This window comes from Morchella sextelata (genome assembly GCF_020137385.1).
Source record: "Morchella sextelata strain SCLS chromosome Unknown scls_2, whole genome shotgun sequence".
NCBI classification, from domain to species: Eukaryota; Fungi; Ascomycota; class Pezizomycetes; order Pezizales; family Morchellaceae; genus Morchella; species Morchella sextelata.
This window is the reverse complement of record NW_025408617.1, coordinates 621,969-642,157: the sequence shown is the minus strand read 5'-3', so window position 1 is coordinate 642,157 and position 20,189 is coordinate 621,969. Positions and strand designations below refer to the sequence as shown.

Below are 20,189 nucleotides of genomic sequence, written 5' to 3'. Positions count from 1 at the left end.
TTGTAATTCTGCTCGGAGTGCCTATGTTGTGCCCTGCATCTCGAATCGTGTAAATTCTTAATCCTTGAAGGAGTAACAGGTTACCGAAAAATTACCTTGCAGTCAGTGTGGGGCGTTGTCACGTTGATGTTTTTTGTGGCGATACAATGACCGAGTGATTTGTTATGAACGCTGAAGTCTCTGGAGCTTTGATTAATTGACGCAATGCATATATGTAATAATATGGAGCCGCATAGAAGTGGGAATACCCAATGAGGATGGGCCGTAGTTGTAGTTTTACCAATCCCACTGTTATTCAGCTCAACTTCTAGCGGCTGGCAAACAGTGAAGTGTGTAGGTAACATGAAAAGTCAATGATCAGCACTCAATAATCTGTAACCAATTTAGCGTTCACCTAAGAAGCTAAAAACCAGTAATAAATTAACCTTAAGCTCGACACAAGGACTGAAAACACCAACGCATTAATCCCAAGATCCGTTCCCCGGATCCTAAATGCGTCCTGCTGGAACATTATTCCCAGACTAATCAGTGTATAAAGGGTTAAGAATAGCCGTTGAGATCCAGACATGTACGCTTTGAGTTGATATAACGAACTAGTCTCATGGACCGGTATAGGATGTAGGAAACACCAAGTATAATACCGAATTTTTGACCCTTTTCTGCCCTGTGCCGTTATTGCTGGCAAATATGCACGTTCCATGTCAACCCGTGATACTGAAGATACTTCATTGACGGATGTTCTAACTTCGAGGCTGTACCATCGAGAACTTTATCCGTACATTCGGGCAAACAGACGAACAAACTTATGAATGTTCTAAATCCAGCCCTCGGTCGATCAGAACTCACTCTCACCGGTAATCAAGAGCATTCTCAAGTCCCAATGAGGTGAACACCGGGCCGTTAATGAGCCCAGGAAAGGTGTAATCCCGCGATTAGATACGAGAATTATCATTTTCCACCTCACTCACTGAGTACCTCATAGGTCAATATATCTAGAAATCTAACGCATAAATATCAGTGTCTATAAATAACAAAAGGGGGCAAGGTGCTGTTTGGGTCGTACATTCGTACTAGTTTCGGAGTTTACCGTAACCGGGCAAGCGACTTGTTTCAGCTTCTGCAGTGCGACACTGCTTATTTACGAGAGCAAACGTTGGCTCTGAGAGCTTAATCAGATGTGTGAACTCTTTGTTAGTATTGGGGGTTGAACAAGCTGCGGGTTTGTAATTGTAGAAGTTTGTTTGCCATGAGTTCATTCAGTCCCCCGTGCATGCATCGGGATGGAATTGAAGAGGAATGTGTCGTGTCGACGTCGATCGACTGTATTCCTAAAGTGGTCCTCTCGCTCTTTATGGTATGTAGATCGATGAGTGGTGTTCTCTCGAGGAGCTTTTGCCATTCTTGTTTCCAGCGCTCTCCATATTATAAGATATAATGAGCACCAAAAGATCACATATAGCTTTATATCAACAGATTCAGCGCACCAAGAATGTTGAATATGTCCCACAAGACCTCCAGATACTGTTATAGGTAGTCAGCTAGGTATGTAAGTATACGTGTATACCTAGACATAGCTCAGGAAACCGATCTGCAATCGTATTCTAAACAGACAAGAAATAGCCATATAAAGGGATATAGCAGGCACCGAGAATACAGATTCACACCCCCGAGATAAGTACTAAGCAGAATTGTTTCCTACCAATAAGTTAGCATCAATCCGCCTAGAAAAACGGTGCAATTTGGAGGCCTTACCATTATGAACAAGTGCTAGCTCATGCTATGGCCAAAACCAGGTATAACTGTTTTGCGCACGTTTTTGTACTTGGAAGGCCATGCACTGGCTAGAGTTTGGGGTTAGAGTTGACTAGAGGTTTGAGATCCGAGAGCATGGCCGATCTCAATGATATTATTTCTGCGGGGTTCCCGAGCTCGAGGGGATAGCTGATATGATATAGTTCGACTTTGAGTTATTATGAGCTAAAAACCTTACTAGCCTAAAGATCAAGCGAGTAATCAGGTTTTTAGGGATTGCGCCGGATTATACACAGTGCCCTAATTTCGAGTTTTTAGGATTGCAGTTTTATAGAATTGATGGTTAATTATGTGTACCTACTCATCTTGTTGTGCACGCTGATTCACCTTTTTGGGAACATACCGAAAATATTCGATAAATTCGCTATCGCTGCGCAGGGGTTCAGTTGGATTTCTTGGTGAGAGAAAGTACTCTCGAGCCTCTCCCTTGAGGCTCTCTCACCAAAAAACCCCTGCGCAGCGATAGCGAATTTATCGAGTGTCTGCGGTATGGCAAAGTCAAGGGTTATGAGCACGTGGGAGACATGTACCTACATACATACGTACGTCACACAACGCAGAGAGACAGAGACGTCTCCTCCATAACGCCTGTGGAACTCCGGATCCATCTACATAAATTATTCAACATGGGCAGCTAGTCAACAACGGATATTTTCTTGTTCACCAAGGCCCATTATGGGGTTCAACCATCGATATATAATCTACTCCACATACTCTAGATTTATAATAATCTTTGACATCTGGAATTCTTTAACTGGCCATGGGAATAGCCTCGGATAGCGGGTGAAGATAATAATTGGTTGAATAAACGGCAGGCGAGAAGAAGATACATACCAGTGTGAGGAGTTGATGATGGCCATGGAGACAAAGTACCTACATACATATATATGCCGCGTGAGTAGCTACGCAGTATGCTCGACGCCCCTAATATAAAACACATTCACGTATCATAGCTTTGTGTTCAGGTAGGTCTCCACCTAGCAAGCTTCGATACTTAAAGTTTAGGCTTCAGATGATCTAACTGTTTTTACTGAGCTTACATGTACTTAGGTCTTATATTTCGACACAGACTTTGTGTTTGGGGTTATTCACTCCGAATCACTGGAGTTAAGATTTGATGTCATGTTAAGAGTCAGAGAAATTACCAATTTGGTTAGTAGCCAGATATCCATTGAATGTTATGGCCATACGTATGCAGGGGCTTATTGGCCGCTACAGTTAGTGGGCCCTCACGTCTACAGACGCAGACGCAGACGCTGACACTGGGCAATGGCTTGCTCCCACCTTCTCGGTGAAATCTCGGGGAATCAATATAACTCAAGCTTTGCGAGAGCTGTAGTTGTGATACAGGCAGTCTTTATTCTTCGGAATATGTGAATTCGAAGGCCATTCATATATATCAAATTACAGGACCCGGTGGGGGACAGGCTCGATCGACCGGAAAGAGTGGTCGGGCATATCTGGGGTTTTCTCAGGGCATCGGCCGCAGTCAAACCTAAGCCCGAGCTCTCACAGCCTAGCTATATACATAGGTACGTGTAGTGATCGTGAATATTTGTTGGGCGAGCAGATAGCCAGCGTTGCCCCTTTCATGGGCCGGTGTGAAAGGGAATCAAAATATCACTGGCACTGTTGTACGTGCTTCTGTCATGATCAGATTAATTGCGTAGGTATTCCAGGCGGTTTGGGGTAATCGCACTCGCGTATCTAGGTTAATATACTGTCTGCTTTACTTTAGGATATGCACTTTATCTTTTTTTTCTTTCTTCTATTCAGTTAAGTCGGGATCCTGCGGTAACGAAGGCTCTCTTTCGGCCATTCCCGTTAATCATAAAGAAGCCCTAGCCTAGAAAGGAGGAACATATTAAGCCATTTCACATAGCAAGGGAATCCTTACACCAAGGTTCCTGCATACCCGTCTCATTCCCACAGAGCTGGAGTATTTGCATACATGTACTCTTCTGACTGATACGTTGTTAAGCGATACAAAATCGATAAATCCATCCGGTATCTCCATTCCAATCAGAAATTCAGAATTGTTTGGAAATTCCATCAAAGGTTCTTTGAGCACAAGTCATTCACTTAATCTGCCCTGATCGCGTTCGCAGTTCGAACTTCTTCTAGAAGCGGGGATTCCCGGGAAATATATATTACTCTACCTCCCGGCACAGGCTTGCCGTATATTACGGTGGATCATACATACCTCGGCTAGTATGCGCAATTCTGCGATTACCCCACAATTGCAAATGTCGCCCTCCAGCACCACAAAGCTTGTGCAAACCTCCCTTATAGGCGCCGTTGAAGTTCATATGTAATGCTGAAGAAACAGACTCTCATATGTGGTCTATTATTTATATTCGCTATATCAAAGCTGACTGCCTTCCATATACCCAGATTTATATCAAAGATCTTAAGGAAGCAAGACTGAGTGGGTTATCTGCTGGAAAAAGGTCCTCAAAGCCATTCGAGGAAATAAATAAATGATTTTTCGATTTTTCCCGGAAACGTGGACGTGCATTAACTAGTCGAATGTCTCGTTTGGGGACTGTCGGCATGCAGATTCTGCCTAACTTAGCGAGTTCCAGAAGAGCATGCAATATGGGATGTACCGTTTGACCTTCTCTTTTCGTGTTGTTTCAGTTTTTTAAATGAAGAGAGATCTAACTTACTATAGAGTACCGGGCTTGCACGTTGATTCCGACGATTTTGCCCGGTGCTATTATTACCTGCCACCTAGTAGTACTCTTTGCCTGGAAGAGGTAGATATCTACACATGCGTACCGAATAGGATGAGATGGGCAAACCAGGAGAGTACATGGACCTGGATATCTGTCTAGATAGGTAATGTTTACTGTTATGAATCTGGTAATTCGTGCGTAAACATCTATCCATCAGGGAAGCTGGTTGATAAGTGTTAACCCCAACTCAGATGTCTTACAGAGTACCAACCTTTGACACTTGTGCGTCTTGGTCGCGTTATTACTAGGGTTTGATTTGGCCGAACAGACTGGCGAAGCAGAAAACGATTTTGGGTAGAAAGCCACACTCATTACTTACCTACCAGACTGTGGCAGTATTGGCAGGTGTTGGCAGAGTAGGGGATAACCAGGTAGTTGTCGCTGGACCCACTACCGCTCTGACCGCCACCCCCCCCCCCCACGCACTATTAATCGGGACTTTCCAGAGGCACAAATTTCTCCAAGACTGTCCAACCAACAATTCTTGGGCTTACTTTTCTCCTCCTTTCTCCTCACTCACTAACACTTGTAAAAGAAAAAGAAAGCCCATCGAAAATTCCAAGAAAAAATACCTAAGAGAGACGTTATCTAGTGGAATGTCAAGTTCCCCAGAATTATGCTCAATGGTAATCAGGCCGTTGTAAGTAACTTTCCTCTCTTCCGCTCGTCAGATGAATATATGAATTAATCACCATCATTCTTATATAGGCCTTTGAATGGTCTTTTGCAGGCTTGGCTCTTATATTTGTGCTCTTAAGACTCTATGTCAGGATTTTCCACGGACCAAGTAGTAGGCTCAACTGGAGCGACTGGATTGTGGTGATAGCATGGCTGAATTTTGCTGTTTGTTGCGCCTGTGATGTTGAACTGAATCGATTAGGATTTATCCATCCTAGTTCTTCATATCGCGGTAACATGTCGATGATTACTCCTGATCCAGAGAAGACTGTTCGAATTCTAAAGGTATGTGGGGGACAAACACTCGCAGTACTACAAGCTATGGAGCTAATCTAAAGATTCAAGATCATATATTACTCTATTTTCCCTTATATCATCGACTTATGGCTCATCAAAGCTGGTATACTAAGTTTTTATTATGTTGTCATTCCAAGGACATTGCCGTTATATCGATGCTTCCTGCATATAACTGCTGGTCTTTGCCTTGCGACCTTTTTTATGGTCTTCTTTATAAACATGTTTTGGTGCGATCCAATTCGGCGCAACTGGTACGTTTCCTAGTATATAGACTCTACTCTTGACGTGCAAACACAGTCCTAACTTATCATGTAAAATATACAGGTCTCTAGATGGAGCAGAGATTTGTGTTGCTAGTGCCAAGGAGCCCCCTTTCTTTCTTACAGTTGGTAGCACTATTATCACGGATCTATTGAGTATGCCCCCAGCTCTCCCTATCTAACTACATGACTTTCTCTGCACATATGCTCAAATCGCTTTCTCCTAGTATTCTGCCTTCCATTTCCACTACTCCAAAACATCCACCTCCCGCGCCGCAAAATGGTTGGCGTAATCGTCCTATTCACACTCGGCTCCCTCACAATCCTCGCTGCAATCTGTCGTGTCGCTGTGATCGCAAGAACCGCAAATGTCACCGAAGTCACTGCTTGGACCGCCGTTGAGTGCTCCACTGGCATAATAGTAGCCTGCGCACCGGCTCTTCGGGTGCTCCTCGTCCGCCGAGAGCGTAACCCCTCCGGCGGCCTCTCAAAATCCACCAGGTCATACCCAAGACCGGGCCCGCCCATCTTTAGTGCCAGCGATCGAAACGAGATATGGGATGGAACTGACGCGACAGCACCGCACTGGATCCGCATGGCCAGCATACCCGGCAGCGCCGCCGTATCACCGCGAGAACCACAATTTGACGATGCCGTGATAGAGGCGCTCTCGAAGCAACTAACACCGGGCAGGAACAGCCACGACTTTCGTAACTCCAATTTTAGTAACTTCGATATGGTTGCACAGATTCCGAATATGAGACTACAACTTGGTCGAGGAATCATAGAGCATGCACCAATGTCACCGCGTAGTACTAGATCACCCGTGGACGACCATATGACGATTGGGTCAATATCACCTCGAACTATATCGCCTCTGACAAGCCCAGATTTTATTCGCCTGGACCACCGACCCGGATCGGACGATGTCTCGCTGAACCGATGGGATACTAATGAGAGTGGGAGACTGGAGCTGGGAAGGATCGTGGAAAACGCGGCGGGAGCGAATCGGCCAAGGTCGATTTCAAGGACTACTTGTGACAATGGACCTAAGTCTGGACCGAGGGGCTTTTTATGATAATGCTTTTTCTTTTCATGATGACCGGGAATTGATGATGATATATATCTTCCCGATCCTTTTCTCTTTTATTTCTTTGGAGTTTTGATGTACAAAGGAGTTTACTGCGCTGCATGTTACGTCGTTACATGTTTTTCTTTCTTTCATCATTTTGCTTGTGGGAATTATTACATATATAGCTATTAGATAGTTAGGAGGGCAAAGGAGGTTGGAGTTTGTTGATATTGCCTTCAAAAAGGATGCATGCATTACAACTGTAGGGGAAGGGGTGGGAGGGGAGAGGGGTTCTCGGGCCGTCCTGGATTATCGAACACAAACCAAGGGCCCCAATATTGGACCTATGGAGCACCTACCTACTCAAGCTTGGCTGCTTTATTTACCGTTCCTTGAATCCACCTCGCACACGTGTTGTCACACCATGCTGGCATGACATCAATTGGATCAATCTAGTGGTGGACGTGCTAACAATATCTATCATAGCTCCTCTTAGTAGAGACGCATCTACACATCTATCTAGTCCCGAAATTCGGCTTGTGTCTGTACAATACCGTAACTACCCTCCGTATACTCGGGCCGAGTCATGGATTGGCACTCGACCGGTCTAGTAAAAAAGGGTTCAAATAGATTACTAACCAATGCCATGTGCAGCGCCACATGTTTGGCTACCGGATGAACCACCCGTCATGCCCTAAAGAAGATGGCATCACATAACACACACAGCTCTGTGCGGTACATACCTGGGTAAGAGGTACAAGAAAGACACCGAGAGACCGAGTGCTAGATGATTATAAACACTATGGTTAACGAAGTATAGCTATATAGGGGTTCACCGTGGAGGAGCTCTCGTATTTCCTTGAGACGAGCTCGTGCCCGGGGTATAACCACTACATAGGGAGTTAGTACTTACTAGAGCGCAGTCCTACATGCTCTGCTTTTTAGACTGAGAGCGTTGTAATAACGTAAATGTCTCTCAGTTGACAGTCTCTGCCCGGCCTCACCCACATGTAAAGCAAAACCCAGGGGGTCGGTCGTCACTGCTGCACACACGCCCGGCTTGTGTGTATGTATACTACAATACCTGTATTCTACTCATGTAAGTTGGTATGACCCCATCCACACACTTCTCTTCCCCGATCTCTGGACCCGGGATTAAGGGTTCTAATTAACACCCCAGAGTAGATTAGTAAATACATTGAGAGAAAAGAAAAAGTAACCGTGCAGGCAGGCAGGTCGCCAATCTGTCTCATAAACAAAAGCATCGACATCCTGCGACCGGATTTCGATGGCTAGCGGGCCGCTCTGTGTCTTGAGTCGGACGGAGGCGTTGCCGATGTTTCAAAGGAAAATCGTAGTGGTAAGGTTGAGGTGGAGGTGATTTTGAGGATGCGGGTGCGGGTGCGGGTGGAAATCATCCACTGGATCCATGGAACGAGCGTATTAAGGATTTCTGATAATCACCAGGCACTAGAGTACTCTATCATCTTCTACGCGTGTTGCATATGGATTGTATCTCCCTCCCAATCCCCTCCTTCCCCGAAACAGCACTTAAGATGTTGTCACACATGTTGAATAATAACGATAATAATTCAAGGAAGTCAGTAGTTAGGCCCGATTCCCGCGGACGTAGCCCCTAGGCTTTATGCAGAGGTCGATAGAGTACAAAGATCTTGTGGAGCTGATTCGCGCAGAGGCGATTTCGGGTACTACAGAAGGGGCCGGGTCTTATCTATGGAGCAACCTTGTATACCCCAGGTTAAGGATTGATCTTCTATGTATGTACCTAGTATTGAAGACATACCCAAAGCAGCTTCTGGTTACTATAAGAAACCCCTAACCCTATGATGTGAGTGAGTGGTAGGCTTAAAAGTCTGGCTAGCAATTGATTGATCATTGGCCTGGTCTTCTGCCTGTGAATGAATACTTGAGGTTGGTAAATCTTGCACCGGGAAGACCTTTTTTGGACCGTGCCATTGATTGCGAAGAGTGAACGTATGCGTGGCGCGTTCCTATCGGCCAGAGGAAGTGACAGAGCCCTACCTTTGTTGGATTTTGCACAACCAGCTGAAAAAAGCCTCATCCTTTGAATGGGTAGGTGTGCAAAATTCGCGTGGCTGGAACACGCGGGAGGGTCATGCGCACGCCCTTGAGGGTTCTCTCTAGCTGCTCGAGCAGACCGTAGACCACTGTAGTAACACTACTATTGAGGGTTCTCTCTAGCTGCTCGAGCAGACCGTAGACCACTGTAGTAACACTACTATTGAGGGATTCAGAGGAGAGTGTAGTGTAGCTGGCAGAGCAGGTATGGAGAATAGGTAGGTATACATATGTAGAGTACCAGTGTACCTACTCTGGTGGAGATCCTCTAAATAGAGACCAGAATATGATAAGGCCTGCAGAAGCGAGGGTCAAAATCAGGTTAGGGCCCGTAGAGTGCACATTTCGATACTTGTAACCCCCTGGAGAATACTCGCACATATCGTGATATTGCGATACATCTATCACATCTGCGCACAACATGTAACTTCAGCTTCCTAATATCCACATACTGCACCAGCTTGAGTAGAACCCACGGCATTAGCCTGTGGGATTGGCTGGTAGTTTCATTAATTTCGAGAGCGCAGAGCTTTATTTGGATCCCTCCTCAGGAACTGGTACGGGTAGAAGAAAGAATACCATTGGATGGCCCTGTTTTTGTCTCCATACTTGACGTTGGTAACATGCATATGCGCTATGTGAGACACTGACAGTTGGCTGCAATATTTCAACTTTGGTAATTTGTCTCGCGATTTGTTTTAAACTAAGGGGATGGCCATTTTTTTCTTTCTTATTTCTTGTCCCACTCTTCCTTCAGTTACTTATTGTTTAAGAGAGGTACGGTCCCACCAGTATGGCACCCCTCCGAGTTCAGGACTGAATGATTTTCATAGTGCATCGCTGGACGCTACACACTCGTCTTCATGGCTTCCGTTCTACTCCCACGAGGGACCCTGATGTTTTTTATAACGCTGGTCGCATATCTTATTCGAGGGGTACAAGCAGCAGTGAACTTTGAGGCGTGCTGTGCACAGGTCCCTGTCTCCGATGATATCCGACCGTTCCAATGGGATTCATGCCACTCGGCCTACAACTCATCCGAAAAGGATCCTCTAAAGATGTATTCGGTTCCCATCATCACAACATACGAATGGTGCCGACGAAATTGTGAAAAGAGCGGCAATTTCCAAGCCAGTGATACAAGCCAATGGCTGACCCCGCTCGCGGCATGGATTATTCCAGCCTCTGCGTTGTTGCTTTTGCTGCCCATATCGGAACATCTCAAGGACCACAAACAGATGTGGGGTCGCACGAGGAAGGAGAAGTTGATGGCACACTATATCCATAATTGGTTGGGTCCTGTATTGCAATATTTGCATATTCTAGGAGATCCGGCCAGCGCATTCAACGGGTCTCTAGCACAAATGGTTGCGGATTGGAATTTGTGTATGTCGATGCATCGACCCACCAATGGGAAGCGAGAGAAGGAGCTCATTTTGACCGTTATTCTTACAGAGCAGGCAGACTTCTTTTGTTCTCCTACTAGAAATGCGCTTGAGTTAATGGCTGGTTCAAGTCGTGCGAGGGAGTATAGTAAGACAGCGTGTCGGATGATATGGAGTGCTAGGAAGAAATTCAATACTGCTGTTGTCCTGCCTGTTGCTCTATACATAGGGGTAGCGGCATCGGTCTTTTATGACGCCTATCAGAAACTGGGAGATAATGGCACATCGTGAGTCCTGCTAGATCCCATACCGTAGTATATTACTTACTATTCAATAGTCATAGCCTCGCGTAAGTTCCTTACAATAAACACCGCATACATGGGCCTTGGTTAATAGCTCGGTATAGTTATGGTACTTGGTACAATTGGGTTTTGTTATTGTCGATTTTCAGCAATTGTTTTGCTTCCCACTCGAACCTCGACGCCGTACGCAGCGGCATGGAGCTGATAGTCCGCGGTGTTATCGAAAACCATGGCCCCAAGGAATTTGAAGACCTAGGATGGGATAAGCAAATAGCTCAAACATGTTCGCAATCATACAACATAGCCACCGAGTCCTTAATGGTATTCCCGCGTATGCATCCCCCGATGAATCCTAATCCGAGAGCTCTCTTTGGAGGATCATTGGAATGTAGGGGGGCTCCATTGTATAAAAGGTATTGGAACAGTTGGTACTGGGTCAGGTGGTTGCATAAGAACGGTGTGGATATTTCCAGACCAAAAGAGGGTATATTCAGTTATGACATCTTTTGGGTTGATTGGGCCTCGAAGAGTGTGAACCCCTGGGTATGTTCTCTACCCAGAGATAGATTGGTTGTTTCTTGCTAATTCTTCTTAGGCGAATTACCTTGCAGGACAAGTTCTCTCATGGCTCTTTGTTCTGTATTCATGCGCTTGCGCAGCAATATGTAAGTACCTCCCATATAACTTTGAGCTTGTGCAAAAGCTCACTCTAGTTCAAGTATCCTACACGACCCCCAAAGTTGGGTTAGGCTGCAGGTCGATGAATCACATCCTATACGCCTCTGTCTCCCTCCTCAATGCCGTTATTAGGGTTCTGAAAGACTGGCTGAAAGAGACCGAACATAGGCGTTCTTATGGTTTTGTCACTACATTATATTATTTTCTTATGTGGCTGAACTCGGTAGTTATCCTCATAGGCGGATCCATGTTGCAGATTGCGGGGATATTCAACAACTGTTATTGCAAGGCTGGAATAGTAAACCGAGGTCCTGACTCTTCGATACCTCTCAGCCCGAACAGCTTTGCACATCAATATTGGGCGAAGAAAGTATGGCTAAGAGTCGCGTACGGGGCTTACGGAGGAGTTGCGATGATCGGTTTGGTGGTGTTGGCTTTTCGGCTATATATTGCTTATGTTGTCCGGAAGGGATTGCATTGATAATGTAGGTTTTCAACGAGGGTTATTGTCGTTTTCCCTGTCTCGTTCTCTCCTTCTTTTCCTTCTTTTTGACTTTGTTTTGGGTTAGCGATTCTTCCTCCCGTCTTTCGTTTAAAGGGTTAATTCTCATTAATATCTTACGAGTATAAATCAAGGTAGGTTAATTGATGTACGTATCTTAGTGTTTTACTAGTTCTTCAAGATAAAATCATGTAACATCTATTATCATTCTTCGTTTATCTCCTGTAAAGTGTGAAGACCCGCCCGTTACCATCAGGAAGTTAGCTCCTGAAACTTGGTACAAGGTAGAATGCACAATGTCTCTCTAATTCCGCTTAGGTGAAGTGCTGTCGAACGCAATCGGATCTCGAAATCTTTGACATGGGCTGCATGTAAAGGGCGTAAGGGTCAATAAACTCTGTAACTATCTTCCCTAATTCGTATTTACAGCCATAGGCCAAAGGTCGTGATATACTCGGCCTTCCCATATTGGTCTCATCATGCAGACTAGGTTTGGAGGCATTTGGAATAGAGACAAAGAGAGTGAGTATTGGCTACTGATGACGAAGGGCAGATGATAATTTGATTGCCCCTTGCGATGATAACAGGCCGGTAATGATGGTCGTATACGTAGATGAGAAGAAGTGAAAGGGAACATGTGGGAGCGAGTGGCATTGCCACAGTGGCTGATGATATACTGTGTGCTGTGCAGCCGTGAGTACGCATTCAAAGCAGCTATCTAAGCTAGGATACGATTCGCGGGATGTTCGGCGTCTGCATGGAGCCTCTACTCGCAATTTCACAGCGTTTCCGGACGCAACTGCTATTGCATACACAGAAAAAACCCGCCAAGGCTATCTTTTGTATGGCATGCAATAGTGGTCGCGTCCGGAAACGTCAAAAAACTACGAGTATACATTTTCGTACTAACGTCTCTCAATTTCAGCCGGCAGGTACTGTACATGTATTGTTTGATCTTCCTCTGGCAAACTGAATACTATATGATGCATGCTTACGCAAACTAGATACTCTGTATCTCATCTCGACTGCCATAGACATCACCCTACCGAAAGTCTTACCTACTAGCGCTAGCACCCTTTTCCAGCACCATCGAGTCCACCGCATGCGCACTCAAAACAGCGCTCCATACATAAGGTAGGCACAACTATAAACACCAGGCGATTCGTAGGATACATAAAATACCGAGATAAGTGATCTGTTTCTGGTTTAGCTAGTTGAATATATATAGCTGTGGTTTCTCAAATATTGCCACAGGAAGGATGTTATTGACGATTTTTACTAGCCGGACCCATGAATTTAGAGAATTGGTGTGGTCGGGGGTACATAAAACATTCCGGGTTCGATGTTACTGATTTATCTGTCCGTCATGGCCTGCACACCCGCATTGAAACTAGCTAGTGATCGGATGGGCTACAGAAATTTAAAAAAAGCAAATGCAAAAAGCAAAAAGGAAATTAATAATTTGCTCTATTCCCAAACAAAAGTCTTACTTGAGTAGATATGATACTCATCTCTCCAGCCATCGACCCATGGGCCCAGAGTCATTAATATTAATGGTATGACGTACTCGGAGGAAAAAATTGTATTTCTGAACCACGAACTTTTTAGGGTAGTTGCCTACATGTACGTATGTACATAAATGTACTCTAACCCCTACTCTTAGACTACATGTACACTACATGTAGTAGTGGCCCACCTCGCGACTGCGAGTTGTACTTTGGATTATGGGTATCAATCAAGTGTGAAAGGCCTTCAATGGGGCCTTCGGTCCCTCCCCCCTCCCACTTCAACCTCCTACTATCTCCAATTCACACTCTCTCTCTCTACTATGGGGGACCTTCGGCCCCGTTCAATCGTGAGTGCTCAGAATTTTGATGTGTCGTGCTTTAAATCGCCCCTGTCTCTCACGACCAATCAGATTGAATGAGCGTACATCAGAGAGTAAAGATAATACATATTAGATAACTACATGTAATACACGTAGTTTCAGAACAAGCCGATAATCTCGTAAACTAGGAGCAGGTAGCCGTCATAAGACGTATATATTCATAGAATATCACTCGCCGGTTTAGCTGCTGCATTATGATCTTCATCGGGTTCCCTTGCTACCAGATCCGACAGAAACATCCGAGGACTTAATGATATAATTTCTTGCCGCAGCTTCTGCTTAGAGTACTGGAAGATCTTCTGAATCGAATGGCCAGTAATAGGTTTGCCACATGAGCGAGCCACTCGTACAAGCATATAATTCCCACTCATACACTCATACGCGCACCGCGTTGTCTGAAAATATAGAGTAATGGAGTGATTTATTGTGTAGTATGTATCTGTATAATTAACTTGATTGATTGGCTTATCAATTCCCGGTATATGCAGCCTTCCGGCTAGGGATCCTGTATCATAATTATATTATTCTCCATGTCAATTATTCCCATATCAAATATTCTCCACGCAGCGCCTTATCTAAAGCTGCCGTGGCAAGTGTGGCAATTGATCTATGGGTCGACAATCACTGTCTGTATTTTGAGCCCTTTTTGGTTCCCGGCCCGAAGGATATTTGTCATGACGGCTTCAAACCGGCCGTGTTAACTGTCCTGGTCAGGTTTTCGCTGGTGGTTTGAATATTGAAGGTAAACAGATAGATACCTCCACAAGGTCTGTACTGAGGGAGCAGGAGCCGGATTAACAGATAAGTTACAAAGATCAATTTTTTCACCAGACCTCTGATATCTGTTGGGATATCTTTAGAAATGCATTTATATTCATTCTCTATCTGCATGTGCTCTAGTGATCATGCATGTGTGGACTGTGGGGTCTGGTCGAGCTCGTGAAATCAAAAGATTTGCACGCCTGATCCCTGTCTATCTAGGTAACATCAAAGAATACGTACATAAACTTCATATTCCCCGCTCAAGAAACATGAAGAGGCCCTTACATCCTAGGTTTAACCCTTCCAAATGTTCCGCGTTGGTATTGAACAGGCCATCTGACTTGGACCTCTAGTTCCTTTGCTGCCCTCATGACAAAGCTTGAGTCCCTCAAAAACTCTCGAGCGATGAAAACAGCATCGACTTGTCCTTCTTCCAATATCTATAGGTGCGGCCCAGTTAGAGCCACCGAAACACCAGGCGTACAAACACATGGGATTCATACCTGATTGGCCTGTGCTCCATCGGTAATACCGCCCACCGCACTGATCAGTAATTTCGCCGCTTCACCACCTTCTTCAATAAGTGCTTTTTTGACCTTACCGGCCAATGAAGTCTGGTATTCCTTGATGTGGATGGGAATTTTCTGCTCTTCATGGTTCCCAGCCGAGGAAACATCAAGAAGGTCTACACCGAGGGGATACAGGAGTTTCGCCAATCGTATGGTCTGTTCGATATCCCAAGCACCAGGGTACTTTGCCGTATCTAGCCAATCTGTGCCCGAAAGCCTACGATTGGTCATAATGTTAGCACCATACCTATCTATAAGCTCGGCGTTGGAATCAACTACAAACCTTAGAAAGAACGGCATTCCCTCGGGAATACGGGGCCTTATCTCCTGTATAGCCTCCAACACAAGCCTTACTCTGTTCTCGAACGACCCACCATACTCATCTGTCCGCTGGTTGGTCGCCGTGCTCAAGAACTGATGAAGTAGGTACCCGTGTGCTGCGTGGAGCTCGATAGAATCCACACCTGCTTTGACAGCACGAACTGCAGCATCACCAAAGGCTTTGACTATGTCTTTGATCTCGGCAATCGAAAGCATCCGTGGAACCGGATAATCGCTCGACCACGGAGTTGTAGTTGATGACACGACATTGTCCGGCCAACCACCAACAGCGGCAGTCGCTGTGTTGGAATGACCTAGGAAGAAAAAAAAGTAAGTATTATATTATCATAGAGTAGCAACTATATTTTCATGCCACGTTAACTCACCCCTTTCTGCCAACCAAGGTGCAACTGTCGATGCCTTTCTGCCAGCATGCGCGAGCTGAACACTCAAATGATGGCCTTGTGAGTGTACGTATGTCGCTATTTTCGCCAGGGGCTCAATTTGACTGCCGAAGGGTTTAGCCATCATGTACTACTTAACACCAACACCTCCATCTTTGAAAGTATGAAAACTCACGCGTCCTCCCAAATCCCCGAATCTTCCGGAGAGATTCTACCTTCAGGCCTTACCGAAGAAGCCTCGACCATCACCAGTCCTGCACCTTTATACGCAATACCACCCAAATGCACCATGTGAAAATCCGTCAATTTACCATCAGCACATGAATACATGCACATCGGTGCGCAAAAAGCACGGTTCGGGAATACAGCATCACGGATCTTGAGGGGCTCAAAGAGCTTGGGCAATTTGTCTTTGTGAACGGGTTGCTCTGAGAGCGGAAGGGCTGATCCAGATGGTGGTGATTGATGCGGTGTGAAATAAGGGACACCTGGCGCGGCTGCATTGCGCAAGTCAGATTGAGAAGTCATTCTTTTTTTCCCTTCTTTTTTTATCCTGGACGATGGAGAAATTGAAGTTTCGGTGTCAAATTTTGGACCGGTGTTGGTGTAGAGTTGACTTTGTCAGTGAGAATTAACACCATTTGCCTGGATTTTTGAACATTTATCCGATTTCTTCGTGGGGAAGAATGACGTGGATGTTAATTTGTAATGGTTTGAGGAGCAACACCGGAGTTCCATAACCTTCCCTGCAAACCTCGGTCAAATCGTGCTAGGAGTAGAGTACTTGCTTACCATATCGGGGATATCTTCAACATTTCAGACTAACGGAGGTTGAGCTTCATGGCGAGAATAGTAAGAGGTTTCGAGTCTGAACTCCAATTGCAAAAGGATGTCCTAATGTTTCGGTGTTCAGGGTACCACCAGTGTTCAGGGGAATTCCCCTCCTGTACGCCACGGCGCGTGCCACAGCGTTACGTCGACGGAAACAGAAGTTTACATACAACTGCACAAATCAATGGAATATCACAAATCTCATTGATATATGCGAGTCGGGGATTTTGACCTGATGCGCTCTACTCTACATGATACATCATCCGTGGCACATCGTTTTTTTCTTGTTTTACGCCTGCATGCACTTCCGAGCTGCCTTGCGCAACACAGTCTGATCTGTACGAAAAGCTGCGATGGACACCGATAGATTCACAAGCCACGGGACAACTTACAGACATAAATTCTCAGGTGAATTGCTTTTATCATATACATCTCAAAGTGGACAATAGTCTAAAGAGCTTGTCTTGATCCTGGTGAGTAAGGTAGCTTTATGTTCAATATCTGCCGCGTGTTTAACAACCAACTGCACCCGAAGCTGCAAAAAAATATGACAGGTACCTACATAAATACGAAAACAACCCCAAAATTATGGGTATCATGTGCGAAGTCTTTCAACAGCTGGAAACAGGGTTTGAGGTTTCAAAAACAACGCTGAATTACGTTTTTCTTCGCCGAAGCCATTGGTCCAGTCAAAGACTCTGGATATCCCCTTATTCACGATAAGTATTCCTTGCACAACAATGTGTGCTGGCAGCCTAGTATTTGTCAGATGATGGGGCACAGATGGTATGTTGGCTTGTGGTTGTTTTCAAAAAAAAACGGAGGCATTGAAGTAGTAGATATCAGCTCCAGGCCGCAGCTTCGAATTCATGAGCAGGTTCACAGCATCCTCCTCCAAATATCAATTTTTTTTACTTTGTTATAGTCCGAGGTTATCACTGCTATTAGGACCGAACATTTCCAAAACTTCCTGGCCGTTATTTGAATCAACCTGAATATTGCCGATAACTTTATCGCTTTGTACCCGAACTTACGCTACTGCCTCTGCCGAGCCGTTTGGTGTTACACTAAACGGGCCGATATTTATCGGATATCGGATAGCTTGATGACGTCAAGCTCAACATTTCTATTATTCTCCTTCTTCTTCAATTCACACGATGTAATAAAGAATACCAATAATACATATAATAACCTCCAGCACCGCCAGATACCTAAAAATCCGCTTATATCAAACGTGTGGGATCCATGAACGGTTGCTTCCACATCACTTCAGCGCTTTCCGCCTCACTCACACATGGCCATGCATCTAGACGAGGCGAGCATTGGTTATGAGTATTCCACTAAATTTCATTACACATTATTACCCCCATGGCCTGGACATCCCACGCCCGAGCTCTCGCCTGTATATACAGAGGAGAAACATTCAGTCCCGCTCTCTGCCTTGCGAATTAATGGTACGTGGCATACTATATATGCATCGTGGAATCTGGGGAATCAGTCAAGGATGGTGTTGAGATACAAATAAGCTCCTCTGAGGATTTGGCCGCGTTCCAATCGAGTCTAGGCGGAGCAACTCTCCGAACTCGATATCATTTAATCCGCTTTTTACTTCGAGGTTCGAAACGTTTGGTATCCACTGGCAAGAGACATGTGGATATGACGCATAGCCCTTTTTTTTGGATAACTTACCCACTGTCTTTTCAGCACTTTGCAAATTTGCTATTTCGATCCTTACATCCAGAGGAGCCCCCCATCTATATTTCTTTCTTTCAAATGGATGGACATTGCTCCGCCCCCCCACTCTGCCACCACCTATGATTGACGGAGGCACACCTTTACGGTCATCGTGAGAGGTGAGGTGGAGAGTCATGATTGGGGTAGTACGGATAGACCTGTAAAGGTCTCGTTGCTACGCACATGTAGGATTAAACGAACATGGGGCGAGCACCTTCAAGCATGGTATACTCTAGGACGGGGTTCCCCACAGTCTGGCCTTGCTAGCATATAAGAGAGGATAGATCGCCTGAAGATGAAACACCGGCTATCGTTAATCATATTATCTATCCCACCTAAGCTATTCTTAAAAAGAGCCGTTTGCAAGCATCATCTTTGCCCCGAAAATGAGAAACATCACTATTCCGTGTTTGAAACCATCCTCGGGGCCTGGGGCCCACAAGGCCGAGGAATCGAAATGCCTCTCCGGTCCCCAACTGCAAGAGAACCCCGGATCATATACTATGAAGAGAACTTTAGTGGAATCTAGGAACGAGGTTCACGGTTTCGAGGGTGTCGGAACACGAGATACCCTCGAAACCGCCTCATCTGAAGAGACTAGTGTGAGTTAAACCATACCTGAAGAAATGCCTTCCGTCACTAATACCAGCCTAGATCATGCCAACTGTCTCTCGAACGGAAACGCATCCCCGAGAGTCAGTTACCAACAATGGCATAGCCGAGAGGCGGGTCCGCAGAACGCCAGCATCAGTTGGGCGTTATCTGGCTGATGAGGAGGATGGAAACACACTCCTCAGGCTTTCTAAACTACCCAACCCCTCCCCTCCGTACGAGCAGCTCTTCAACGACCTTGATAGTCTAGGCCTTGCCCCACAGGAACGATCCCCTGGGGAGGGATACAAGGGGGGGCAGCCTTCTGGACGCACCCCTCAACATAGAAACATTGAGCAGTCATTGGATGAGATCCTGTATCTTCCGTCCTGCGGGTGACCGGCCGCGGGCTGCGAGATCCAGTCTGTTTAGGTCGGCGGGTTATTTTTCTTATTTCTTACATTCCTTGCAATCTCACGCAACATTTCTTATTTTGAGTTTCTGGATATTCTATCATACCGACACGAAAGAAAAAAACAAAAAAGAGAGAGAGCAAAAAACTGGAAATGTCAAAAAAAAAAAGAGAAAATAAATTGTGAAGAATTGGCCCTGGTCTATTCACTTTTTAACGTCAGTTTTCAGAGATATCGATGTTTCCTTTGCGAGTATTTCCTCTAGTTCTTGCTTCTGAGTCAACGCGAGTTAAATAAATGAATATCATACATAAATCGATATTGCTGTACCTTTAATCCAGTGTCTTATGTGTGTAACCACATTAACGCCTGAATCACGAATCAAATAAAGGGGAAAGTGTAGTAAAGCCTGAGTCTGGGGAACCTGCGTGGCATATTGGCGATACGGTTGCCTGAGTTATTACCAGGTTATGATGTATCTACCTCCGTCCACATCCATATCCACATCTGCCTCCTCCTCCTCCTCCACATCTACCTGCTCCTCCACCTCATCCCCATCACCAATGTCACATGAAGATCAAGCCCTCGAGGATTTTCATTAAGCGCCAGCTAATTAACCAACCGGCTCGCCCTGCGTTTTGTTTGGCCGATTTTGTATGACCACCATCATGGCCACTTAAGTAGCACCGGCACCATGTAACGTTCTACAGCAGTAAGCTCACCACATTTATGTAGCTAGGTCGGTAAGGTGGGAGCTAGGGAGGGAGAGAGGATCGAAGGGAGAAGAAACAATATAGATTGTAATCTATACTCTAGTCTATCTAGATAAGTGGCATGACACTTTCATCTGTG

At 45.3% G+C, this 20,189-nt stretch overlaps 4 protein-coding genes across 4 annotated transcripts; 3 read left to right on the top strand and 1 right to left on the bottom strand.

The window, feature by feature from the left end:
- Positions 1-4,403: 4,403 nt before the first annotated feature.
- On the top strand, positions 4,404-6,863 carry H6S33_005441 (uncharacterized protein; the record flags this gene model as incomplete). The annotated part of the gene is made up of 13 exons (XM_044836787.1): positions 4,404-4,417; positions 4,487-4,571; positions 4,650-4,684; positions 4,742-4,799; positions 4,877-4,921; positions 5,086-5,133; positions 5,185-5,190; positions 5,259-5,297; positions 5,345-5,369; positions 5,431-5,513; positions 5,574-5,776; positions 5,850-5,941; positions 6,013-6,863. The coding sequence occupies 13 exons, from the start codon at positions 4,404-4,406 to the stop codon at positions 6,861-6,863; spliced, it is 1,584 nt and encodes a 527-aa protein (XP_044698750.1).
- A 2,957-nt stretch (positions 6,864-9,820) lies between these two features.
- Positions 9,821-10,695, top strand: H6S33_005440 (uncharacterized protein; the record flags this gene model as incomplete). Its single annotated transcript, XM_044836786.1, has 2 exons — positions 9,821-10,629; positions 10,680-10,695. 2 exons carry the CDS (start codon positions 9,821-9,823, stop codon positions 10,693-10,695), a joined length of 825 nt encoding a protein of 274 aa, XP_044698749.1.
- A 4,060-nt stretch (positions 10,696-14,755) lies between these two features.
- Positions 14,756-16,296, bottom strand: H6S33_005439 (uncharacterized protein; the record flags this gene model as incomplete). The annotated part of the gene is made up of 5 exons (XM_044836785.1): positions 14,756-14,914; positions 14,978-15,260; positions 15,327-15,678; positions 15,751-15,872; positions 15,944-16,296. 5 exons carry the CDS (start codon positions 16,294-16,296, stop codon positions 14,756-14,758), a joined length of 1,269 nt encoding a protein of 422 aa, XP_044698748.1.
- Positions 16,297-18,719: 2,423 nt separating this feature from the next.
- H6S33_005438 (uncharacterized protein) lies at positions 18,720-19,323 on the top strand (the record flags this gene model as incomplete). The annotated part of the gene is made up of 2 exons (XM_044836784.1): positions 18,720-18,935; positions 18,988-19,323. 2 exons carry the CDS (start codon positions 18,720-18,722, stop codon positions 19,321-19,323), a joined length of 552 nt encoding a protein of 183 aa, XP_044698747.1.
- Between the last annotated feature and the right edge of the window lie 866 nt (positions 19,324-20,189).